At 40.6% G+C, this 27727-nt stretch overlaps 1 protein-coding gene across 7 annotated transcripts in view; it reads left to right on the top strand.

Moving 5' to 3' along the window:
* The window catches only part of STS (steroid sulfatase), a 527011-nt gene that overhangs the window by 155383 nt on the left and 343901 nt on the right, over window positions 1-27727 (top strand). For all 7 annotated transcript variants that reach the window (XM_064364536.1, XM_064364537.1, XM_064364538.1 and 4 more), the window contains 2 exons: window positions 15022-15181; window positions 23565-23686. In XM_064364536.1, coding sequence (XP_064220606.1) covers window positions 15022-15181; window positions 23565-23686 — 282 coding nt within the window. The remainder of the gene's footprint in view (window positions 1-15021; window positions 15182-23564; window positions 23687-27727) is intronic.

Genomic DNA, 27727 nt, shown 5'->3' with positions numbered 1-27727 from the left:
GACATATGTTAAAGTGTTATCTTTAGTTATTATAGGGAACTAAACATTTTATGGCTCTAACTTCCTTGTCTATTACTTTACTCTATGATTACTTTCTTGCTTATCAGTTGCTCATTTACTTTTCAAAGCTAGCTAGGTGCCTGAAATTTTCTTTGAAAGAACTCAAGATTTTTATTTATTTCCATGCCTGGGGGAGCCCAGCAGGCCCCTAAGAGGGATCCCTGCTCCATCTCATTGGTGTTTCAGTCTTATTTCCATGACACTATAGCCTCTGTGGAGAGAGTTGTTTTTATTCCATTTTATAGATGCCAGCATCTCTAAAGACTGGAGTTCCAGGCTGCATTCCACGCTCTAGTTCATCCATTCATTCATTCTCTCCCTTAGTGCCTGTTCAGTTCCAAAATAGCCTAGCAGCTGCCGAGGAGGAGATGTGTACATAAATCACAATAATAGAAGTGGTTGGAGAGTAATAGTTACTTAAGAAAGTTACATATGCGAGGCTGTGGAGCCTCAGAGCAGGGAGAGGTGACCCTTGACTGACAATTCCAGGGAGGCTTCATGGGACAGAGAAGGAGAGACATCACATTTTTCACAGATAGTTCACCAGGACTCAGAGACACAAGAGGTATAGGTCAGAAAGGGAGCCTCAAGGGTCTTGAATGATGGTTAGGATCCCCAGTTTTATCACACAACCCTGCAAGCATGTCAGGAGCTACTCCATGAATTTCCTTTTTTAAAGAAATGTATTTGATATATTAGAAATGTTTTGCTTGCATTCTAGAAATACCATGAATGTTTAACACAATGTCTCAGCCACCGCTCTATTGCAAACTATGATCCTTTTGTCAAACTTATTTGAATTCAAGTTCACAGTGAAACATTGTTAAAATACAATGCCCTAAAAGGAAGATGCGGTTTCCTTCTAGTTATGGGAAGTAGGCTTCTGAATGTCAAGTCATCTTCTTCTCTAAAGCTGCAAACTCAAGCACACACCTATGGTTTATGCAGACACAGAGTAATCACAGGATTTAACACCTTGTTTAAAATAGCATCCTTTTCTAATATGGTTTCGCTGTGTCCCCATCAAAATCTCATCTTGAATTGTAGCTCCCATAATTCCCACGTCATGGGAGGCACCCAGTGGGAGGTAATTGAATCATGGGGGCGGGTCTTTCCTGTGCCGTCCTCATGATAGTGAGTAAGTCTCATGAGATCTGATGGTTTTATAAAGGGCAGTTCCCCTGCACACGCTCTCTTGCCTGCTGCCATGTAAGATGTGCCTTTGCTTCTCTCTCACCTCCCGCCATGATTGTGAGGCCCCCTAGCCATGTGGAACTATGAGTCCATTAAAACTTTTTCTTTATAAATTACCCAGTCTTGGGTATTTGTTCATAGCAGTATGAAAATGGACTAATACAAATAGTGAACACTTCTCAGACTTCTCTTCCTTCTGTCTCCTTCTCTCCCTGTGAGTATTTCTTCCCTTTTTCCTAAAATATCATCTCTTAGATGGGACCAGAATAACTTCCTTAAGATTTTCTTTTAGTTGAATTTAGAGTTCTTTGCCTTTTCCTCATACTACAAGATTTCCTGTATTCTTAGAACAGAACAGTTAAACTCCTAGGTCTGGCTTCATTTCCATCCCTCTCCCAAGTCAAGGTCACCCTGAAGGAGGCTCTTCCTCCCTCCCTTTTTCTCTGCCTACAGGCAAGTAATAAATGTCAATGGAATGGATAAATTAACTCTATAGATGGCTTCTGCAAAAGTGTGGGGGTGGGAGATCATATTTTCCAGAGTGTTCAAGAATATAGACTATTTTTTCATGTGCAGAGAAATGCTTTTAAAATTCCCTGATGGCTGCATGGAAGGCACTACTCTTTGGGCATTTTTTTTTCCTTACCTTAAGGCCAAATGCCAAACACATGGCTTGAGTCCATGTCACTTATGAATTGCTTCTTACAGTCACTGATTTTGACATCCCTTTCCTTCATGCAATAACACAGCTTTCAGAGAGCAATTGATACTTTTATTGTGAGAAAAAAATTGTAGTGACTGGCCATGGTAGATTATTACAAGGTAGTTATGTTCAAATGATGTTGGCAAACATTTTCATTGGCTTCCCAAGAGTAGACAAAGCTGCCCTTTCATGCTAGTGTCGGTATTTAGTCCTCCAGTGGGAATCCACAGTGTTTTCACGTTTGAAAGAACATTACATCTGTCTTGTTTATCTGTTCATGCATTTGGTTGAATTTGACTGACATGCATTTATGTATTGATTCTGTAGAACATACCAGGCACAGGGCTAACTGCTAGGGTATAAGGCAAAGGATAAAGGATCTCTGACTGCTACTAATGGACATTCTATAAGAAGCTAGTAACTTAAATTCTACTAGAATACAGAATGCCTCTAAATTCTACTAGTTTTTTAGGATAGAAATATGATACTACTTCAGTGTAATGTACTGGTAAGGGAACTGTTAAAGAATGACAGAGGCAGTTAGTCCAACTTGGGAATTTGGAGAACCTTCCAGAAGGAGCTGACATTTTGCAGGTTGACGTTTTGCAGTGTTGGCTAGGAGAAGACAGGTGGGAAGTACACAGTAGGCAGGTGTGAAATACTTATGGGGAGCGAAAAAGCAGCTCGTATTTTTAGGGATGAAAGTGTAGCTGGGCGCAGTGGCTCATACCTGTAATTTCATCATTTTGGGAGGTCAAGGCGGGAGGATTGCTGGAGCCCAGGAGTTCGAGACCAACCTGGGCAACACAGTTAGACCCCATCTCTAAAAAAGTTAAAAAATTAGTTAGATGTGATGGCATGTGCTTGTAGCCAGCTACTCCAGAGCCTGAGATGGGAGGATCAGTTTAGCTTGGAAGGTGGAGGCTGCAGTGAGACTTGATTGCACCACTGCGCTTTAGCCTGGTGTCAAAGTGAGATCCTGTCTCAAAAAAAAAGCGTGAGCAAGGACTGACAGTGTCAGGTGACGGAGACTTGGTATCATGTCCAGGCATTGAGCTCTACCTTGTGGGTTATCTGAGCTGATAGTAGGGACCAGATAGATGGGTTAACATTAGCAAGCACCCTGAAAATGGAAGTGCCATTTGGAATGATTGGGACTGTCCACTTCAACAGAGAATCCAACTGCTGAATCACCACCATATCAGGCATTGCCATGGGCAGAGTGATTTGATTGCACTGGCTTCAGTTGACAAAACATGGGACCTTAATACTACACAGTTAAACACAGCAGAGCTTGCACCTGTTGTTGAAAAAGTCACATAGGCAGGCAGGAGATTGTGATCCAGTAATCAGAGGCTGAATTTTTCACTTTTGAGATGGATGAGATTGAAGTTGTGTGGTCAAGCATGCTGTGCAGGAGAGGAAGGTTGAGATTCTGGGACAGGAAAGAGGTGATAAAATGAGAAGGATGTGGCCAAGGTGGGTAAATTGTGTTCTATGAGGGCAGAGAATGGGCATAGCTCATGCTTGTGGGCTCATTTTCTTTGATGACATGCAGGGAGAGTTTCTTTACTGATAGTCAAAAGTCAAGCTGTTTAGTATATGACTCAGGTGGAGAAAACTTTTGGAATGCAGTGTATTAGGGAAATGAAACATTTAGCAAAATAGACCAGAAGAGGTTAGAAATAGGAATTTGTAATCACATTTACCTGTAGGCTTCTCTTTTTTTCCCACAACAATACTCTTCATTGATTAATTCATTACTTCATTTATTTCACAAAATATATTGAGTACCATCTATTTGGAAGGGATTACACTATTACTTCAGTTGATTTAACAGTGCATTGGACAGTTTGTTCTGAAATACTGTTGTTCCTGTTGGAATGAGACATGCATAGAATTGGTTGTTGTATATCCCATAAACTTCAGCCTGAAAAATACTGTGGAAATTGAGAGTAGGAAAATATTACATGACCGTAGAAGGCTTAATGAATTTGGAGAGGTTTGTTATCCAGGATTTTAAGGAGTTTTGTAAATGATTTGGGTGTGGGGGCTGTATTAGGGTTCTCTAGAGGGATAGGACTAATAGGATAGATGTATATATGAAAGGGAGTTTATTAAGAAGAGTTGACTCACACAATCACAAGGTGAAGTCCCACAGTAGGCCATCTGCAAGCTGAGGAGCCAGGAAGCCAGTCTGACTCCCAAAATCTCAAAAGTAGGAAAGTTGATAATGCACCCTTCAGTCTGTGATCGAAGGTCTGAGAACCCCTGGCAAATCATTGGTGTAAGCCCAAGACTCCAAAAGCTGAAGAACTTGGAGTCTGATGTTCAAGGACAGGAAGCATCCAGCACGGGAGAAAGATGGAGGCCAGAAGACTCAGCCAATCTGGTCCTTCATGTTCTTCTGTCTGTTTTATCCTAGCCATGCTGGCAGCTGATTAGATGGTGCCCACCCAGATTGATGGTGGGTCTGCCTTTCCCAGTCCACCAACTCAAATGTTAATCTCCTTTGGCAACACCTTCACAGACACACCCGAGAACAATACTTTGCATCCTTCAATCCAATCAAGTTGACACTCAATATTAATCATCCCAGGGTCAAATCCTAGCAGAGAAAACATCAAGAGGGAGCAGCAGAACTTCCTGAGAGCAGAGAATGAGCTGTTGACCAGGACATTTTTATGGCACTTAGCTCAACCAAGGTGTGACGTTGGAAAAGTGGACCCCAGTAGGGACATGGTTAGCTTCACATTCCAGGCTAAGATATATTTTTTAGTTTTTCATTCTTGCAGACAATATTAAGTAGGAGTTTAATTAAGTGACAAGAAAAATGTTAGTAGACGTTGCTGTGACACAGCCCCTCAATACCGAAGGATTTAATATTATCGAATAAGGTTCAAATCGATGCCCTCACCCCACACCCAAAAATCAAAATTTAGTAAATTAGAATAGGATGGGCCTAGCTGTAGCATATGGGCCTAATGCAAACCAGCCCTTGATTTTCTAAATAAAGTTTTTTTGAAACCCAGCCGTGCTCATTTGTGGATGTCTTATTCCTGGCTGCTTCAACAGCAGGGTTAAGTAGTTGAGAAAGCCACCCAAAGAGCCTAAAATATTTATTATTTGGCTCTTTAGAGAAAAAATTTGTCAACCCTTGACTTAGATTCCTTAGCAGTTGGATGTATTGCTTAAGGAGTCATTCTTAATTGTTTGAGCTGTGTCCATTAATTTTAAGGATATCCTTCAATTCTTTACCTGTCATTTAAGAACTGATATCAGAAAGTTCCTTATTTTTGCCCTCATAATAGGTGGGTAATACATTGGTAGAACCTGAAAAATATTGTTATATTTCCCATCTGCAATTCATGGATTTTAGTCTTTGGCGTGAGTGAATCAAGGAGAGTGTACAATGTAGCATCTTGGGTGAGAAAACATTTAGGATGAATTATCACACACTTCAACGTGGTTTGCCTCAATTCAGAAAATTAGTGTTATCTTGGATGGGGAGATTTGAGGAGAAAAATGAAAAACAGAATATTTCGTAAAACTCTGCCCAGATCAAGCATAAGAATGACTAGCATATGCTCTTGCTATTAAAAATGATTTGACCTGCTGTGTGGTAGCATTCAGAAGGAGAAAAATAGAAGCCTGGTTTGCAAACAGCTGTTTCTAACAAGAGTCTTAGAGTAAATTGTAGAAGAATCCTCTCTACGCTTGCCTGGAGAGATGAGTAACTCAGCCATCATCCTTCTGTGATGAGAACATCATCACAACATGCCATCAAGATGTTAAAAGTGTGAATTGGACAATTACTCTACCAAATTTTAAATTTAGACTATGGCTTCTCATAAATTTTCTGAAAAAATAATTCATACTCCTTCACCTGCTTTTTGTTTCTTTCCTCCATATCCCATTCTCCAACTTTCCTAAGTTTATTTCTCCTTCAAAACCCAAGTCAAAATCTGTTGGCACAGGGCAGGTTTGCCCAGGTAAAAGACATTTCTTGTGATTTTTGTTTGCACTTAATAGTTGTCTGTGGGTGTATTGTTGTTGGTTTTTTTTTTTTTTTGGCACAGTTTCACTTTGTCACCCAGGCTGGAGTACAGTAGCATGATCACAGCTCACTATGGTCTCAACCTCCAAGGCTTACACAATCCTCCTGCCTTAGCCTCCCATGTAGTTGGGACTAGAGGCATGCACCACCATGCCTGGCTAATTTTTTTATTTCTTATTTTTTATAGAGGCTGGGTCTCGCTATGTTGCCCAGGCTGATCTCAACCCCCTGGCCTCAAGTGATCTTCCTACCTCAGTCTCCTAAAGTGCTGGGATTACAGGTGTGAGCCACTGTGCCTGGCATGAGGATATAGCTGAGCTGTCTTTTGAGACCTTTAATTTCTGTAGGGCAAGATCCCTGTTCACTGTGTTCTCTATGGGATTCTGTTGGCATACAATCAGAGTTCTCAGTGGGTATTATCTAAGCTATCTTTGGAGGCTGAGTTTCTGTACTGCATAATCTCCATTGTATATATTTATGTCCCATTTGGGAATGTGAAAATCAGTAAAGCCTAGCATTTGGCAGGACAGGTTCTAGAACTATACCTAATACCATCAGTGACTGGCTGTGTAACCTTTGCCAAAGTTTTTATTAGCTGTGAAATGGGTTACTTGCCTTACAGAGTGATGGTAAGAATCAAGAGTTAGTATTAAGTCACAAGTTTGAATAGTTTTGGGGACATGTGAAATGCCACCATTATTCCTGATCATAGCAAGTCATTGCTTAATAAATGTCTGCTGAATGAATGAAGCATCCAGTGTCCACCCTCTGAGTTCCTCTGAACTCTGCTCAATGATAATGTGAGTGGTGCCCAGGAGAGCAGATTTTGGTGCTTTTTCAGCCTCACAAACACATTTGGTGCATCTCACTTTCCACGCAATGTCGCTGGAGGAAGGAGACTCAAAGCTATACCATCTGACAGGCAAGGGTACTTGCTCATCAACACATGCCTGCAAATGTGTGATCATGCTTCCTCCAACATGTTTTTCCATAGGCAGTGTGTGCTCGGATGTGTTTATCATCTGTTAAAAAAAATTTTAAACATTTTTTTTGCCATGACTGTTGTAAAACCTCTCCCTTTATAACTTTAGAAAAGTGTACAAGATTATGTTTGTGGATACATTTGTTTAGGTCCTGAATATGGACTCAGAACTATTAATACAAGATGGGAATCTTGTGATGTTCCACTTAGTGGGTTCAGAGCTTCCAACAGAGCATTTCTTGAGTGTGACAATTTATTAACACTAGCTGCATGTCTGGTGCACCACACTGTGCATTCAGGTGGTCGGTAAGTGGCTAGATCTAGGGGCTACAGGCACAGCTGTCCCCATAGTCCTTGGCCTGCAATGCAGGTGCTCTGTGCATCTTACCTGAGCAGAGGAAAGCCACTTCTTTGCCCCCAGGCAGAATTGTTGCCACCAGGTGGCCATTTGTGGCTTGGAGCTCCGTTGGGGATCTGGAATCTCTGGAAGGCTGTGATATTTCTAGGGCCTCTGCAGGAGATTTGTTTTATTTTGTTTTGTTTCCAAAGTGGTTATACATCAAGCCATGTTCTCATAAGATATCTCTTCCATCACCTGGAGTTCTGGGATATTAGCAAATTCCCCAGAGGGGAATAGATCACTGGCCTTTGGGTTGTAAAATACACAGACCTTGGATGTGCCTGTGGATTTTTGTGGAACTATGTGCTTTGTTTTCTGTTTTTTAAGACGTGAGGTCTCTGTCACCCAAGCTGGAGTGCAGGGGCATGATCATAGCTCACTGCACCCTCAAACTCCCAGGTCAAGCAGTCCTCCCCTCTCAGCCTCCCAGTAGCTGAGACTACAGGTGTGTGCCACCACATCTGGCTTTATTTATTTTTTTTTTTGTAGAGATGGCATCTCACCATGTTGCCCAGACTGGTCTTGAACTCCTGGTCTCGAGCTCCTGGTCTCAAGCCACCCACCTGCCTAGACCTTTCAAAGTGCTGGGATTACAGGCATGAGCCACTGCACTCGGCCACTATCTGCTATTTAAGGGCCATATTTTTCAGCCACTCTCTCACATGGCTCGACAGCCAGGTGCATCCCTTGGCTTCTGGTGAGCCCAAGTAAACCATCCTAGAACATTGCCTTTCACCTTAAAGATGATGCACAGATCAACTCCTGGGAAGGTACAATATTTGCTTGGTGCCTCAGTCTTTAATTCTACTGTTCAGATGTATCTTTCTGAGTTTCTAAATAGGGTGTAGAAACTAAATGTGGTTTACAAATACGGTGTGATCTCTTCTGGCAGGGCATAGACAACTTGGCACCAGTGCTCTTGCTGCAGAGATAGTGATATCGGAGAACTATTTAAATTCACAGGCTTTGGAGTCAGTCAACAAACCTGGATTTGCATCTGTAACTCCACTGCTTACTAAATGAGTGACCTATCAGCATATAACCAAAATTCTCTCAGCCTCAGATTGTGCAACTATAAAATGGACAGAAATGGTTGTGCCTTCATGGGTGTGAACATAAGGATTTAGTGAATAAGATGCCTGTCACAATCCATATTGCATAATAGGTGATCAATTAAATTTAGCTATTATTATTACAAGAAACAATGTTTATACAACCCTCTGAGAGATTTTGTGTTGTTATCCCTACTTTGACTTTGAGAATGCAGAATCGCTTAGTCAACTAAGAAAATTATATATATAATAAAAAATTAAATTATCTACCTTATCTATCTATCTATCTGTCTATCACATGGTAGTTGCTAAGTGGAGAAATTCCTCTTTGCCATCTGAAGTTTTGCTTAAAAATCAATTTACAAAAGGCAGATTAATTGAAGAAAATGCATACTAATATATTTAATGTATATACACAGGGGCCTTCAGAATGAGGACCCAAAGATACAGGGAAAACTATTCTTTTTTTTTTTTTTGAGACAGAGTCTTGCCCAGGCTGGAATGCAGTGGCACAATCTTGGCTCACTGCAACCTTCACCTCCTGGGTTCAAGTGATTCTTCTGTCTCAGCCTCCTGAGTAGCTGGGATTACAGGCACCTGCCACCATGCCCACCTAATTTTTGTATTTTTAGTAGAGACAGGGTTTCACCATATTGGTCAGGCTGGTCTCAAACTCCTGACCTCAGGTGATCCGCCTACCTCAGCCTCCCAAAATGCTGGTATTACAGGCATGAGCCACTGTGCTCGGCTAAAACTGTCCATTTTTATGCTTAGGTACAACAAAGTACGAACAGCTGTATAGAAATAGGATTGGACAAAAAGGGCCTGATTGAATACTGATGTACTGAGTGGGGAAACCCAGCCAAGCCTGTCTGTCTAGAATCTTCTTGGCCTCTCTGAGCAGCAGTCCTTCCTTCTGGGTGTGAGGCAGGACCCTCTCTGGAATGGGGGGGTCTTAGGTCCTACAGTCAAACAAGGTAGATCAGGGAATTTCTTTATGGCCAGTTTCTACACAGAAAGGTTGGGGGAAGAAATTAGAGTATTATTTTTAGGGTTTATGGCTGGCTTTTGGGAAAAGGGGTTCTGGTTTCCATGATCCACCTTAGAGAAGAGGGATTCTAGTTTCTATGGCTAGCCTGTGGGGAGAATGGGACTGAGAGACAGGAGTCAGGAGAAAGTCAGAAAGAAACTTGACTTCTGAGGCTGCTGCTGAGGTCTGCATTTAGACGTATTTTTCTCTTCTGAGCCCAAGCTATAACTGGTATATGTATACTCACAATTCTCTCTCTCTCTCCATGTGTGTGTATATATATATATACAAACATACTATATATACATTATGTGTATATATTATATAAGTTACATATAATCATATGTGCAGGTTTGTTATATATAATTGTATAAAAATTATATAGTATATGATATATATGATATGTAATTTATATAAATTATAACTTTTATATAGTATATATAAAAATGTTATGAATGAGTTTAAATTGCTGGAGAATTACAAAGGAAGTAAAAAGGTATATTTTTCACCCAACTATCTCCAATCGTACCACCCTACACAATTATGGTGTATTTGTCAAAATTAACCTTCACATGTTACCAGTTTTCCCATTAATGCCCTCTCTCTGTTCCAGAATCCAATACACAGTGCCACGTTGCATCGAGAAGGTTAACTTTTAGAGGGTGCTTTTTCCTGATTTGAATAGTTTGGTTTTTGGTCCCGTTTATTTATTCTGTTTTATTTAAACCAAGGGACCAATATGTGTACATCAAAACCATTGATGAAACCAGCCCTTTTTCATTCTATAGCAATCACTTATTTTGTTGTTGTTAAATTTAAAGTGAAAATGATGTGAGTTTGAGCGAGTAGCAGGATAAGCAGGTGAAAATTCTATGAGTTTGATGGAGCAGAAAGAAAACCAGACTGTAATTCACACATTGAGATTCCTCCCAAAGCTCTGCTTTCAACTGCTTGAATGAACTACAGCAAAGTAGTTACACTTCCCATTTCTTGACTGTGATCTCTGTGAAGCAGGAATCACAGTATCTGTCAGAGAATTACCTTCAGGTGATGTTGAAAAGATAAAATAAGGGGAAGAGTTTTAACTTTCTTAGGAGGCCATCACAAAAACTACAAAGTATGATGTGAACTTCCCTAGGAATCTCCCTTAAGCGCCTGTGCATATAGAACATCTGCAAAGGTCAGAGCCTGCTGAGGAGAGGAATCCAGTCTACAGTCTTCAGCTGTAAGAAATGAGCTTTTAACTATTCACAATAGCAAAGACATGGAGTCAACCAAAATACCCATCAACAGTGGGCTGGGTTAAAATAATGTGCTGCATACACACCATGGAATACTATGCATCCATGAAGAGAATGAGATCCATTCCTTTGTAGCAACATAGATGGAGCTGGAGGCCTTTATCCTAAGAGAATTAGCAGGAACCAAAAACCAAATACTGTATGTTCTCACTTATAAGAAGGAACTAAATATTGAGTACACATGGACACAAAGATGGGAACAATAGACACTGGGACCTGCTTGAGACTGGAGGGTGGAAGGAGGGAGAGGATTGAAAAACCACGCATCATCAGGTACTATGCTGATTACCTGGCTGATGAAATAATCTGCACACCAAACTCCCCAGACGTGCGGTTTACCTATATAACAAACCTGCACCTGTACCCCTGAACCAAAAATAAAAGTTTAAAAATAAATACATAAATACATACGTAAATAAATAATGTAACATCTGAAAAACACACTAGAGCAGAGTGCACTAAAAGGAGATATTCCTGTAAAGGTTGAAAAAAAAAAGAGAGTGAGTTGAGTTTTTAACAATGGAGATTTGCTTCAGGATCCCTGAAAACTCTGTCTCTAGTAATTTGCTTCCTAAATTTAAGTGGCATTTATTTCCAGTGTGACTCACACATGATATTCCTGTGAAGAATGCACATTTTTTCATTGGCTTCATTCTCACCTAATTGTCTAATGTTTCACACCAATTGTTGAAAACAGCCTCTTTCTTAGAGTAGCTGAACTTTAACTCCACTCCCTTGTCCCCAGCCTAACTTCCTGATGGCTGCTTCAGTGCCACTTAGCTCTATGCTCTGTTTGTCATAAAGGGTGGGGAAGCAGTGTTTATTCCCCCAGCCATGGGTCACCTGCCCAGCCAGAGAGACTTCAGCCCTGGCCTGTCTGAGCCCTATACTGGAGTGCTTGGTCTCCAGCCCTCAAGTGGGAGGTATTGGTAATATAGGGGCCAGAGGAAAACTGCCCTTTTGACCTCTGAAGGTTTGCTAAAAATCAGCTGACAAAGGCAACTGAGAAAAGGCACACAAATTTATTAACATGCATGGAGCCTTATAAAATAGATCTCAAAGAAATGGCCGGATGGTTGATGCTTTTACACCATCTTGAGGTTACAGAAAGAATGGGGCCTTGGCTTGTAGCCACACAGGTTAGGAGGGGAGAAGAGGAGGCCTGGCTAGCAAAGGTGGTCTTGTTATGCTGATGAGACCCTGTCCACAGAGAGAAGACATAGTGAATATTTCTTTCAGACCTTTAAAGATGTCAGTCTCTCAGTTCATCTTTCCTAGATCAGACAAGGGAGGCCTCCAGAGAAGGCCTGGCTGCCTCAATGCAGATTTTCTCTCTCTCTCCCTTTTTTTTTTTTCTGAGACAGCTGCTCACTCTGTTATCCAGGTTGGAGCACAGTGGTGAGATCTTGGCTCACTGCAACCTCCGCCTCCCGGGTTCAAGCAATTCTCGTGCTTCATCCTCCCAAGTACCTGGGATTACAGGCGTGCACCACCACGCACGGCTAATTTTTGTTTTAGTAGAGACAGGGTTTCACCATGTTGGCCAGGCTGGTCTTGAACTCCTGACATCAAGTGATCCACCTGTCTCGGCCTCCTAAAGTGCTGTGATTACAGGCATGAGCCACCACGCCCAGCCAGATTTTCTCTACAGATGGAAATCTCCCCCAGAAAAGACAGCTTTGCAGGGCTGCTTCTGTTTGCAACCCTCTGAACATCCATCTCAAAATATATCAAATAAGAGTATTTTGGGGTGAAATATTTTGCTTCCATCAGTGACCATCTTCTGAGATTATCTGCTGACATTCTGATCCACTCTGAACTCACCCTTCCTGCCTCTGCCAGTAAGTACCCTTTCAATGCCATATTTAATTATATGCTAATTGCCTCATAGGCACAAAGCCTGTTCCCTCAACTATCCTGGTAAGAGCCAACCTGGTAATAAAATAATAACAACAATGATAATAGCCATTTTTGTGCCCTTCCTGTCTTGTAGGCACTGAGCTTGGCAGTTGGGATAATCAGTCCATGTAACACTCACGTGAAAACATGTGGGAATATGAGACACAGAAAGCTGAAGCTATTTTCTCCAGGGCACAGGGCTGGTGTATCTGTTTCCTATGTCTGTTGTAACCATTGACCACAAATTTAGTGGCTTAAAGCAACATTTTTTTTTAAATTTTAGATTCAGAGGATATGTATGCAAGTGTGTTACATGGGTATATTGCATGATGCTGAGGTTTGGAGTTCTAATGATCCTGTCATCCAAGTAATGAACATAGTACCTGATAGTTTTTTATTCCTCGGCCCCCTCCGTCTCTCCCCTCTAGTAGTTCCTAGTGTCTGTTGTTGCCATCTTTATGTTTATGAGTACCTAATGTTTAGCTCCCACTTATAACTAAGAACATGCAGTGTTTGATTTTGTTCCTTAGGATAATGGCCTCTAGCTGTACCATGTTGCTACAAAGGACAATATTTTGTTCTTTTTTGTGGCTGTGTAGTATTCCATGATGTATATGTACCACATTTTCTTTATCCAATCCCTGTCAATGGGCACCTGGATTAATTCCATGTCTGCTGTTGTAAATGGTGTGGTAATGAACATACAAGTACAGGTATCTTTTTGGTAGAATGATTTATTTTCCTTTGGGAATAACCGTTAATTAAATGGGTTGTCAAGGTGTTGGCAGGGCTGTGTTCCTTGCTGAAGGCTCTAGGGGAGAATCTGATTCCATGCCTTATCCAACTTCTAAAGCCTGCCTACATTTCTGGGCTTGGGGTGCCCTTCTCTGTCTTCAAAGTCAGCAGCATAGCATCTTCCAGCTTCTCTCTGTGATTACACCCCCAACCCGTACTTCTCCAACTGGCCCTTTCCCTTGAAAGGACACTGTCGACGAAAAGAGTCAGACTCTGTAAAATGTTTGAAGAGATTTATTCAGAGCCAAGTTGACACAGCCCCAGGAGATCCTAAGAACATGTACCCAAGTTGCTCTGGCTACAGCTTGGTGTCTACATTTTAGGGAGACAGAAGGCATCAGTCGATACATGTAAGATGTACATTGTTCAGTCTGGAAAGGTAGCGTGAGTCAAAGTCAAGGACTAGGGGGTGAGGAGGCTTCAGGTAATAAGTGGACCCAAAGAATTTCTGATTGGCAGTTGGTTGAAAGAGTTGATCTAAAGACCTGCAGTCAATAGAAGGGAGTGTCTGGGCAAAAATAACGGGGTTGTGGAGGCCAAGGTTCTTATTATGCAGATGAAGCTTCCAGATAGCAGGCTTCAGAGAGAATCGATTGTGCATGTTTCTTATCAGACTTTGAAAGATACCAGACTCTTGGTCAGTTCTCACCTGGATCGGGGAAAAGACCCCAAAAGAGAAGGAGATTGTCTACACAATGTAGACTTTCCCCATAAGAGACAGCTTTGTGGGGCTATTTTGAAATATGTCAAAGAAATATATTTTGGGGTAAACTACTTCAATCTCTATTAGGGCCTGCTGTCTGTCGTGTTGGTATCTTATTGCTACAAAGAGTCTCTTTTGCCAGTCTTAAAAGGTCTGTTTTAATGTTAATGCTTGTCAGTTGTACCTGAATTCCAAAGGAAGGAGGGTAAAATGAGGCATGTCCAATGCCCTCTTTCCATCATGGCCTGAACTAGTGTTTCAGGTTAAGCCTTTGGAATGCCCTTGGCTGAGAGGAGGGGTCCATTCAGTTAGTTGAGGGGCTTAGAATTTTACTTTTGCTTTACAACCCTATGATTACATTGAATCCACTCAGACAATGCAGGGTAATCTCTTCATCTCAAAATCCTTAGTCACATGTTGCCGTATGAGGCAAAATACCCATTTCCCCAGACTCTAGGCTCCAGGAATTTGGATACAGACACTTGGGGGCACCATTATTTTGCCTACCACAGCTGGTATCAAGTAGAAATGGAACTTGAATTCCTTGACTCCAGTCATTGATTTGAATCTTTGGTGACTCAAATCTTTGTTGCGTTGAGTCTGTCTGATGACAGTTTTTGTTCAAGGTGCTGCACAGTGCTGACCATCTCACATATGGTGTATCATATATATTCCTTTTTCTGACACAACATATACAACATATACTATATTGCTTTTAGAATACTCATGGATGGTATATATATAATTAGAGCACTTGGTTCTTCTACGTTGAGCATGAAAGAGTCCATTGAAGTAAGCATTGAAAGCACTGCAATCTCCCTGTTGCCTCTTTTTTGGTCTTTTAGGAGGAAAAGCAAATAACTGGGAAGGAGGTATCCGGATTCCAGGAATCCTTCGTTGGCCCGGGGTGATACAGGCTGGCCAGAAGATTGATGAGCCCACTAGCAACATGGACATATTTCCTACAGTAGCCAAGCTGGCTGGAGCACCCTTGCCTGAGGACAGGTACTCTGATGCCAGGGTGGTTGGTATTGTTGACCTCTGATTTCACAGCCCAATATGCTCCGGTTTGCCTGCATAATGATTTGGGGACCAAGGCCTTTGGCCCCCTAGAGTTTTCCTGAAAATCATCGGTATGAGGCAGGCCAATTAATAGGATAAAAGGCATATAAATTTACTTAATGTATATACACAGGAGGCTTCTGAAGAAAAAGCCAAAGATACAGGGGAGATTGTTCATTTTTATGCTGTGGTTCAACAAAGTACGGGCAACATGTACAAGTAGGATTGGAGGGAAAGATCTCACCTCATGCTAATGGACTGAGTAGGGAAACCCAGCCAGGCCTGTCTATCTAGATTCTTCTTGGCCTCTCTGAGCACTGCTCCTTCCTTCTGGGCATGGGCGAGGGCCCTCTCTGGAATGGGGGTCTTAGGACCTACAGTAAAACAAGGAAGGTCAGAGGATTTATTTATGTAGCACAGTTTTTACACAGAAAGGCAGGGGAAAAGTTGGAGTGATATTTTTAGGTTTGATGCTGACTTTGGGTATCAGTGGTTTTGGTTCCTATGACCTGCATTAGGGAAGAAGGATTCTGGTTTCTCTGGCTCTTTGGAGCGAAATGGGACTGAGAGACAGGAAGACAGGAGAATGTCAGAGAAAAACTTCTGCTTCTAAGGCCACTGCTGAGGCCTTCGGTTTGGAGTGTCATGCTACCTCCAGCTGGACTTGTTATCTCTGTCCAGTCAGGGGCCTTACTGGTGGGTTCTGCAGTGTAAAAACCCGTCTGCCAATCTCTTTATCCCAAAGGAAATAAACTCAGAGGCACTGAACGTTTTTAGTGACCAGGAATGTGGATGGCTGGTGTTTAATTCAGCCTTCATCCTTCGGCATTGTGCTGACGCTGTTATTCTCATCTGTTCATCCCACCATTGCTTGCCATTGTGCAGCTGGGCCACAGCCTCTTTGACCTCCCACGTTGGGATCCCACACCTTTTCCTTTGTCCACACTCAGCAGCTTTTTGCTGTAACAGTGAGAAATGCAGCCGATTCCCCAGCTAAGGTCCCATTTCCCAGCATGTCTTCACTGAGAAGTTCTAAATGAAATGTCTTTCTCTTAAATTTAAATACGACTTCATATGACATTGGCAGTGGTTTCTTCCTAAGTGTTATTACCAATCTGAAGAGTTTTAAGTGAAGCACACTGATTAATTGTTTTCATTAGTTTGGTGGCAGGCCAGGCTAATGTCACACAGGCAGCTGCAAATCTTGTTTAAATTCAGCTGCAATGAGAAGGAAGAGGAAAGAGGAAAGGAAAGACAAAAACAACCACACTGTCAAAGCAAGTTCAAAGATAGGTTTCTTCCCCTCCCACTGTATTCAGGCTTGTTGGGTTATAGGTTTCAACTCTGCTTTAGGTATACACCCTTCCTCAGCACACACACAGACACACACCAGTGAGAAGCACAGCATTGACAGTTCAGCTGTTCTCAAACTTTGAGGTCTCAAAACCCCTTTTCATTCTTTCATGATTGAGGACCCCAACGGTCTTTTACTTAAGTAGGTTATGTCAAGCTATAATTATTATATTAGTAATAAAAAATAAATTTTTTTTAAAACACCAAAGCGCCCCAAGCTCACATTCCATTGGCTAATACATTGATGATGTCATCATTCATCCTGTGACCACTAGGAATGTCCACTGTACACTCCTGAAAGAGGGATAGTGAGAAAGACCAAGAGTGCCTTCCTCTTGTTGTAAAAGATAACACGGCCTCGCAGACCTCCTGAAAGGATCCCAGAGATCCCTGAGAGTCTCTGGATCACTCTTTGAGACTAGCAGGTGCTATGGCTAAGAGTGGAGATTCTAAATCGGCACTGGTTGAATTTATTTATTTATTTATTTATTTTTGAGAAAGGGATCTCACTCTGTCACCCAGGCTGCAGTGCAGTGGTGCGATCTCGGCTCACTGCAACCTGCTACTACCAAGCTCAAGTGATCTTCCCACCCCAGCCTCCCAAGTAGTTGAGACCACAGGCATGCACCACCATGCCCAACTAATTTTTTGTATTTTTGGTAGGGATGGGGTTTTGCCATGTTGCCCAGGCTGGTCTTGAACTCTCAAGCTCAAGCAATTCCTCCTGCCTCGGTCTCCCAAAGTGCTAGGATTACAGGCTTGAGCCACCAAGCCCAGCCAAGTTCATGTTTTTGTCATCACTGCAGGGTAAGCGTTTAACTTTCTTGGGCCTTCACTCCTTCTCTGGAAAATGAGTTCAATAATAGCACTGACTTTACAGGATCAATAGGAAGATTAAAGACCTCCTTGCTTATAATGTGCAGTACAAAGAAGGCATGAATATTTGCTATTTTTTGCTTTACCTGCCATATTGAGGTAGTAGTCAGGTGTACAATTCTTTCCTCTTCCATATTTAATATTCGTCCATGGTCATAAAATCATAGAATCTGAGGGCAAAGGGGAATTTTAAGATCCTCTACTCCAGTCGAACTATTCTTTCTTTTCCACTCTAGTGATGGGAGACATGGCAGCAGTAACTCACAGAAAGATTTTTCCTATATAAAGCCAAAAATCCCATTTTCTATTTCACTTCCTCATTGGTTGCAATTCTTACCTTTGGAATAAAGCTTAATACTTCCTCAAGTAGCTAGAACGGAGTGTTCAGGCAATCTTGTTTATTACATTTCTCTCTCATGACCCATAATATTAAAACCATCACCACTCTTCACTTTCATAATATCTTGGAATGGTTTTCTATCCAGTAGGGGAAAAGCAAGGTAAGGAAAAAGTTCAGAGGTAAAAAGGAAGATTCCTAAAGGGAAATCTTACTGCTTCTGCCTTCTAGCCACTCCAGTCTGAGACTGATGGAGACCAATCTGTGTTTCTTATATGTGCTCAATGAAGAAGGAAATAGCCTCCCTTTTAGCAGACCCAAGTATTTTGTGTGTGGGTTTGTGTCATCAGTAGAACCAACTGTCAATATTGAAGATTCCCCTGTGTTTCTGATTCCTTTCATGGACCTTGAAGGTGCTTGTTGACCTGCTTTATTTTTTTATTTATTATTATTTTTTTTTGAGACAGAGTCTCGCTTGTTTGCCTAGGCTGGAGTGCAGTGGTGCAATCTCTGCTCACTGCAACCTCTGCCTCCACCTCCATGGCTTAAGTGATTCTCCTGCCTCTGGCTCCCAAGTAGCTGGGACTATAGGCATGTGCCACCATGCCTGACTAATTTTTTTGCGTTTTTAGTAGAGACAGGATTTCACTATGTTGGCCAGGCTTGTCTCAAACTCCTGACCTCAGGAGATCCACCCACCTTGACTTCCTAGAGTGCTGAGATTACAGGCATGAGCCACAACTCTCAGCCTGGCCTGTTGACCTGGTTTTAAACCACAGATATTGCTTCTGTGTTGAGGTCCAAGCTTCTGGTACTAGTCAAGCTGTAAAATGCCTTCATCATCCTAGAGACAGCACAGATTAGAAAACAGAAATGTGCTTCCAAGTGCCTTGTGGGAATAACATTATCACACAGTAGTTTATTTAAAGCATATTGCCAACCAGGTCTAGTAATATTCTTATGTATTTGTCTAGAAGAATTTGAATATGTAAAGTAGTGTTTTCCCCCACAGGTCACTTATCAATGCCTGGAGACATTTTTTTATTGTCTTGGCTCAGGGTGCTACTGGCTCAGATGTGCCACTAAACGTCCTGCAACGCACAGCACAGACCCCTACTACAATGAATTATCTTACCCGTTATGTCAGTAGTGCTGACGTTGAGAAATCCTACCCTGAAACTTATTATTGCTCTTTTATGGAAAATGTTGTTATAATGGAAAATCCCATCCAAACTTTTCAATAAAAGCATCTAGACAATACCATCACATCTATATCCATCAATAAATATGATACACAGATGTCTGTCCTTTAAAAAACAACCTTAACTCTTTCCTGCTCAGAGAGGTGCAAATAAGCTTTCTCAGCTTCTTGCTAGAGCTAATTAAATTTGCATTTCTCAGGATAAGAAACTCATTCAGAGGGTTGGAAAGGCTGTTTGATGAGGACTTAACAAAGTGCCTTTGCTTCTTTCTGCATTTTGTTTGAAGCAGAGAATTTCTGTTCAGCAGACCCCCATTCTTCAAGCACTGTCCTGTAATTCTCAAGAAACATTTTGGATCTAGTGGGAGCCCTTCCTGGCCAATCAAAAAATGCTGGGAGAGCAGAAGCCCTTGGATCCAGGGTTTTTACTTAAACAAAAAGAAAGGTAGTCCAGAGGAACACAGGAAATAATTTTTATTCTTATTTTTTTATTTTTTATTTTTTGCTTTGCAGCATCTTAACACTGCAGTGAGAATAGTTCTTCAATTCAACCATATGGGATGCTTACATGAGATTTCTCTCTGGCAGTGAATTTTTCCTTCATACACACTTCAGTGATTCATTTTCATTCAGTGGCATGACTTATCAGAAGTAATTTCAGTGTCCATCACCCTGGGCATATTCAGAAAAATTATTTCCGCCCCCCCTCAGGTCTCCAAAATAAGCTGATTTTGGAAATAAATGGAGGACAACCTTTTGTGTTACAAAAGGCAGGCAACAAGGGCTTACAAAAAAGAGGAATCTAATACCTAAATGTTTTAATTCATTAATGTGAAAATTCTTTCTGTGGGTCTCATCTTTGCAAGCAGATATAATATTGCCATAGTGTAAGTATGACCATGCCTCTTCCTAACATGGTATTATCATCAGTAATAAAGAATAGTAACAAACCATATTTGGTTACACCTTTTGGAAAACATCAACATTTTAACCATAGACCCTTCAGCTGGGATGCAAGGAAACAGAGTGCTGGCAACCTCAAGAATCAAATTTTACAGGTGAAGTATTTAGATCTTCTGCTCTGTAATTAAAATAAAAATTGACTTCATTTGTTTTAACTTACAAAAATAAATTAATGCTTTTTAGTGTTCAACACACTTTTGTCTAATGGAGACAAGGAACGGATTTAGCTGACTTCTCCCAGTAACTTTTGCTGACTTATAGGTAGTGAGAAGACCTGTTCAATAGAGTAGTACAGATGAAAAAGTCAGTGAGCTATATCTGGGTCACATCGGTTTTGCAGAATTAAAGGTGACTCTCTTCATTGGAACAATCCCAAGTTTGTGCGTGCAACCACTTATACAGATCTTACTTTCTGTTCGACGATGGCAGAGGATTTAATGTTTACAAATGGCAACATGTTTTCCTTAATTGTGAAAATAACTTTCTGGATACTTAAGATTCTCTTTAGTTTATTATAGATATATGTACTTTCTCATAAAAATGTTTCCTTAACTATGACTGTCTACATTGAAATCATTGTCATTTGTATATCAAATAAGCTGCTTGCCAACATTGTGCCCCAAATGAACTTCTCTATTAGTCTCCAAGACCTTCGCTTCTGTATCATCCCAAACCTTTTTCTTAGGATCCTTCAGTCCTTCTAGAGTTGGCCAGGCAAAGGGCAGATGGAAAGGACAGTCCACATGGAGGGACGAAGATGTTGAAAGACTCAGAGCTGAGAGAGAGCACAGCACGCTCTTGGAGGAATGACATCAATAGGGTTCAAGGAAGGTTTCCAGAATTATGTAAAAATTGTCTCTATAGTATTTAATTTGACCTTAAATTTTGACATGAGGATGCCTTGAAACAACCTGTTAATAGTGCTACCGTCATTGTCAGTCAGGAACCCAAGGAGAATAGTTTCACCTTCCAAATTTAAAACACTCCCAAACATCCCCTTTTGCACTAAGAGCCATGAGTACACTAGGACAGAAACTGCATCCAGTTTTTTTGATGTTGTTTTTTGTTTTTTAAGCATTGGCTGTTATGCAAACATGCTATAAAAACTTGAATTAGTTTGCAAGAAAAAGCCTGTTAGACTGTTTCCAGAGAAAACAGCAATGCTTTGGGTCACTTTGAAAGTGGATCGGCCCATCTCCCCCAGAACACAACATTCTAAAAGCATTTTTGTACTAGCAGCATTAATGGAAATGTGCTGTTCTCTGGGTTATTGCCATGGTTAACTGTGAATCCCACAAGTGGTTTAAAACAATCCCAAATATTTTGATAGCTTAGACACCACTTAAAAGTTTACCTCAACAGGGTCACTTTCCATTTTTCAGGGCAGAAATGAGTCTTCCTTTGACAGACCATATTTCTGCAGCACTGTTAAATGGTGGCTTTTCATAGCAGTGTGATTTATCGCCTGCCTCTAGGAAGGACCACGTTAGGTGTAGGATATTAAAAAAAAAAAAAATAGTCTGTCTCCACATTGGAAGAAAAAGAAGTTTGCAGAATAAACTTTGTGCCCCTCCTTTAATAAACTCAGATATTTCATTTCTAAGTAAGAAAATGTAATTATGAAACTTGGAGTCTTATTTTGTTTTAGTTAAATCCTCCTTTCTTGTAACCATGATTGGTTTCAGTTATCAAATACTGATCTTGGCCAAGACCAGAGGATAACTTGATGCCAGAAGTTCAAGACCAGTCTGGGCAACATAGCAAGACCTCATCTCTACAAAAAAAAGAAAAAGAAAAGTAGCTGGGCATGGTGACATGTACCTGTAGTCCCACGTATTTGGGAGGATGAGGCAGGAGGATCTCTTGAGCCCAGGAGGTTGAGGCTGCAGTGAGCTAGGGTTGCACCACCATACTCCAGCCTGAATGTCAGAGCAAGACGTTGAAAAAAATTTTTTTGAAACATACTGATCTTAAGACAGCAATTCCATCTCCCATGTTCTTATATCACATTTGAATTTTGTTGGAAAATGAAAAAAAAAAGCAGATTCAAAAAGTAAAAGTCTAGCTTGTGTCTCAGAAAATGGAGATTCCATCTTGCTTTTGGGGAGTCATTGAAAGACGTTCTCCCCACTTGGAGAAGGATGGAAATCCTCCGTCTCTTGTCTTTCCCCTTCAGATCACTTTTCACCATTGGAGACTTTTCCTGGTCTAATTCTCATGCCTGCCCACTTCCCCTCTCACTTCTTCCTTCCTTTCAACTTTATTTGGGGTGTCAAAAAGGCCTGAGTCTTTCTTGAAAGAAATTTGAAAAGAACCAAGCACAATGACTGCCATTTCAGGATGGAAACAGTATTTCAGGGCACACGCTGTGTCTGAATAGAACTCTCTCTACCATATTTTTTTCTCTTCCCCTCATGGTTCATGGGAACATTGGTTTGGGAAGTGAGCCAAGCCAGTCTTTTGTTCTTATTTTTAACTTATGATAATAGAATATTTTCAGTCCACAGACTTCTGCAGAGTGCGTGATTAATAACAAGGGTTGAGGCCGGAGAAGTGCTAACAACAAGGCTATAATTACATTATGGGTTTTTAGTGACACCAAAATAAACCATGAGAGAAAGCTCAAGAGACATAGAACCTCTTAAGCACACTTACCCAAATTATACAGCCATGTCAAACCTCCAGTTTCTAAATGCCCTGTAACAAGAGATGACAGGGATGTAGTGTTTTTAATCAGAGAAAATCCTCAAGTTAAACACTCACCCTTCCAAAATAATTCTCTGCCCCTCATTTTGATGGCAATGACCTAATGGTATCCATGGCTTCAATTTCTCAAGTAGCTGTTAATTTATGTTTAATGCAAAACACAATTTTATACTTCATTCCTTTCTTTAAACTATAAGCTATCTTATTTTGCTCATCACCAATTGTATATGTCTTACTGTTTGCAATCTGCAAAGTTCTCCTTCTTGGCCTAGTTAGTTACCCACTAGTAGAGGAGATATATTTTCATTTGGGAATAATTCATTCCCTGGTTATTTAATGGTATTATTATTATATACAAATCAATTCATTCTGATGAGAAATTTGTATTCATTGCAGTCTACCAATCCAAGTTGCCTCATGCAATATGGTATCTTTTTTAAAAAACAACCAAATTGTCAGGTGCCTGTCTTTTCAGCAGACCTGTATTTCATGAATAAAGCTTTCCCTTTGGTAAGGCAATAGACAGCAATTGTGTTTTGGAGAAGCAATAGGAAGAATAAGAGTATGAATGCCAGATCACCTGGATTTCAATCCCATCAGTTCTTACTCATCCCATTACCTTGGGCAAATTACTTAACCTTTCGGTGCCTCTGTTTTCTCATCTGTGCAACGGGCCAACAGTAGTTCCCAGCTCATGGTGCTCTTTGCAGATGTAATAAGATAATGCACGGACAGAGCTGGGATCAATGTGTTGCACATGGCACCCAGGTAGGATCAGTCTCCTTTGTATTAATTACGACTTGAGCTCCATCATGCTTTTGTTGGTTCAGAAGGACATTTAAGAGCACAGGACTGATTCACCACCTGATGAATGGCTGTTTATCCTACAGGATCATTGATGGACATGATCTGATGCCTCTGCTTGAAGGGAAAAGCCAACGCTCAGATCACGAGTTTCTCTTCCATTACTGCAACGCCTACTTAAATGCTGTGCGCTGGCACCCTCAGAACAGTGAGTAACAGACCTTTCCACGCTTCTCATGCTCCATGAAACCTATGCCATGGGAATAGATAAAACTAAAGGGCAAAAAGGTGGCTCTGCTTGACACAGGCCAGCAGGTGCCTCAATGTGTGACCATGTTTTCCTTGCTTTGTCCTCTTCCTCCTTTCTACTCCTTCTGGTCACATACTTGTCCAGGTAGGAGGACATCAGGGGACTGTGTCATTTATTCACCCACCTGAACACCACCCATAGCTTCTCTTTCCAAGCCGAGGAAGCTCCCTGTTCTCAACAGGGTGCTGTGGCTCATCCTTTATTGCATGCACAACTGCCCAGCTTTACTTCCTGGGACTCCTCTCATACTGAGGACAGCAGCCTCTGTGTTCTGTGCATTGCTGTGCTTACACTTGCAGGCTCTTCTCCCAGAAGGATGTCTTGCCTCATCCCTTCTTGGAGGGTACTCCTCAGTGCCCCCCAGACCCTGCTGAAATGCCACCTCCTCTGCATGTCCTCAAAGCATTCCCCTCACTCTTCTAGCATGGCACTAAAAGCTAGAGAATGAATGGATAGAATTTCAGTGTTTACCTGACTTAATTTCCCAGCCTAAAGATGATGGATCATAACTCACCATATCTGTATTTTGTGCATCATGCATGTTTGCTACATTTAGATATTTAAAGCAAAGTCAAAATGTTCTTCAGTGCTATCACATTTCCCTGAACTGGGTGTTTTTTTAATTGTGCAATCAAACAGGATCTCATGTTCGTTTTACAGTGGAATTTCCAATTAGCATACAGGAACAAATGGTTTATAATCTTAGGTGTAATCAATTTCAGACCTTTCTTTCCTATCTTTGAAACTTAGATTTACAGTAATATTCCTATCACTAAGATGCCTGGCAGTCAATGGAAAGTGGTGAGTGATTTATACAGCTATTGTATATTCTAGAGGTACGTATTGAGGTTGGACTTTCAGTTCCTTCTTTGGTGGTTAAATAAAATTCCCCTTTTCTCTAAGGGGCTTTGGAGTTCTGCTTCTAGAACCTAGGACTGCCCCCCCCCGATGAAGGGGGGCATGTAATGACCTCCCAGCTGCTACCTTCTTCTTAAACTCAGGGTGGTTCCATTCCATTTTCTAATAAATCTTTGTCTCTTCCTCACTCACCTGGACAATTTATCCAAGACTTATCACTTAAAGAACAGCCTATCTTTTATTTTTTCAACTTTTCCATGAAATTACAACCCTTCTGTTAGCCACAGAAATCACACCAGGTTTATGCTTCAGTTTCTCCTTTAAATTTGGGCAGTTTCCTCATGATATGTTCTAGAAGATAAAAAACAACAGAAACATGGGCTTGTGATTTTACATCTGGAAGCATTTTATTCACATATCTCATCCATGTAGCCACAATTCCTAGTTTCCATAAGAATACTGCTGCTTTTTTAGATCAGTTTATAGCACCGATTCTGAGCTTTGTAATAAATAAGAACTCAAGGACTCTTAATTTCTTTTTATATGGAGCCAGCAAGGAATGTGAAGAACAAAGTTGCCGTGATTACTGCGTGTTCGAATAAGTCTGTATCATGTCCTGAACCTTGCAAAATTGTATTTTAATAGAGCCAAATCCCCAGTTAGAGAAGCCAGAAGGAACATATTGGATCAGAGGCTGGAGGAACACATTATGTGGAGGAGTAAAGAGAAAAGGGACAGGAAGAGACAGAAAATAGGAGTGAGAAAAACAAGACCCAGTTTCTGATATGCAACTGGCCCCAGGATAAAATTTGCTTCTTGGACACAAGTAACATTTTCTCTCAATGCAACTCCTTCAACTATTCTGCCTTGAACCGGCAACAAAAAAAGGAAAAATCGCAGTATCTCAAGGCTAGAATGATTCATCGAGATAAAGGACCTCAGGAAAACATGATGTTTATGAATCATTTATGATTTATTTTTCAGACACTATCTGAAACTCAGTAACCATATTCACTGTCTTGGCTTTCATGCATGGCTTCATGTTTAGTCATTTTGTATTCTATCTATTCATTTTTTCTAGAAATATGTATTGAGCACCTACTGTGTGGAAAATATCGTGTTAGTGCTGGCATCTGTCAGTGAGCAAAACAGACAAAGTTCTGTGCTGAAGAGTAGCTTACATCTTAGAGCAGGCGGCACTGCTAGCTGTGCAGTGTGCTGAGAATACAGAGATGCATAAGGAAAACGCGACTGTCATCCATATGGAGCTTTTTGTCACCTGGGGAAGATAGAGCTTAAGCTAGTACTAGTAGAGTGAGTCTGCATAGGTCATCTCAGATAGACTTTGGTAGGAGCTTGTCGATAATCACTAGACTGTGGAACATATTCCATAAATCTTAGGAATAAGAGGTTTGTCATCTGACCTCAGAATACTTTATTAGAAAAAAAAAGAAAAGAAATGTAGTATTAGGGTTTATTAGCAGGCAGTGGTATGCTGGAATCAGCTCCTGGTAGTTCAGGAATCTTGCCAGCTGGTTGTTAAACCATTGTATGTTTTCATTTGGCTGTGTTATGGGTGTTTACACCATAGCAATTGGCAAACACAATGAATCCAGGCTGCCTTCCCTCCCTCAGAGCCCTAGATTAACAACAGTTTGTTGGTATCAGTAGAACTGACTGCAGATGTTTTTAAGATGAAGTTACCATTTGTCTTGATTATTTGGAGGATTAAATGTTATAATTCCAAACTCATGAAATACTGATTTTTCAGAAATCTTAGAGCTAGGATTTCATTTCTACCCTTTTAAAACATGAATCTCTTTTAAATTTTATATATAATGTCTTTGCTATAATTTAGTTGTCTCAGCAAATTGAATGACATAATTTAATTATGATCTGATATCATTATTCCTATTACATTTACAAGAACTCATGAAAGCATGATTGTAACATGAATAACTTTTCTTGCACTAAAATAGGAATTTTGAGTTAAAATTTACCATTCAATGGGTATGAAAAATTTTGGCTTTACCGTTTGACATATGAATTAATGTTATTAAAAATTCAACACAATGACAACTTGATTTTATGGATGGAATTTATCTTAGAGGGTAGGTGGATACGTGGCTCCAGGATCAAGCTGATGACTGTAGTCTGTGACATAAATGCTCACATTAATGGGAGAGTCTGCAAACCAGCTGGTCATACCAAAATCCATTGGATAGCTATAGGTATATTCTAGAATGCAATGCAATATAGTACATAATCAACAGCTTAAAGTGTTTTGCACAGACATATATGGAATATTAACATCATGTAGAAAAAAAAGTTGCATATATTTGAAATGTCACACTTTAGTCAGGAAACGGGATATCCATGAAGCTATAAAAATTACTTAGGGGAACGGGGCACCAATACCATTCTTTCCCTGGGAGAAGGATGTAGACATCCTAACATTGAACTAGCACAGCCTCATAAATCCTGCTCCATTTTCAAGTTTGTTGGAAATTTTTCCCCTGTGATATAAAAAGCTTTATTTTAAAAATGACAATGCTAAAAACTTTTGAATGATTCTCTTCTAGCTATTGTGAAATGTACAATCAATTAATGTTAACTGGTGATGGATATCCCAATTTCCCTGATTTGATTATAGGAGTGTTTCAAATGATCACAGGTACCCTGAAAATACATACATTGAATATGCATCAATAAAAAAATAAATAATTAAATAAAATTACAGCAAACAGGAATAGGGTGATAGAATTTATTCCAAAGGAATGTGTTCCTTTCCAACTTTCTGAAAGATACCTTCTTTTCGAAATAAGAGCTCAGGAATGGTTTAAAATCAAAACCAGCTTACCATGATAACATAAGGAAAAATGCTTGCATTACTCACTATCTAACATTTTCATTTAATTAAAAAATTAATTTTGCCTCTAAAACACACCTAATAGAAGAGATTCTCATAACAGCCACTTATGAGTTAACAGCATCAGAAAGGCAGCGCTTGGCTTTCATCTTCACTAGTAATTTTGGTGACTACTTGTCAGATGCCCTTCCTCATCTGATCCTCAGAATTAG

Source organism: Aotus nancymaae, unplaced genomic scaffold, assembly GCF_030222135.1.
Source record: "Aotus nancymaae isolate 86718 unplaced genomic scaffold, 86718_ANA_hifiasm-v0.15.2.pri h1tg000058l, whole genome shotgun sequence".
NCBI lineage: Eukaryota > Metazoa > Chordata > Mammalia > Primates > Aotidae > Aotus > Aotus nancymaae.
This window is presented reverse-complemented; position numbering and strand designations above follow the sequence as displayed.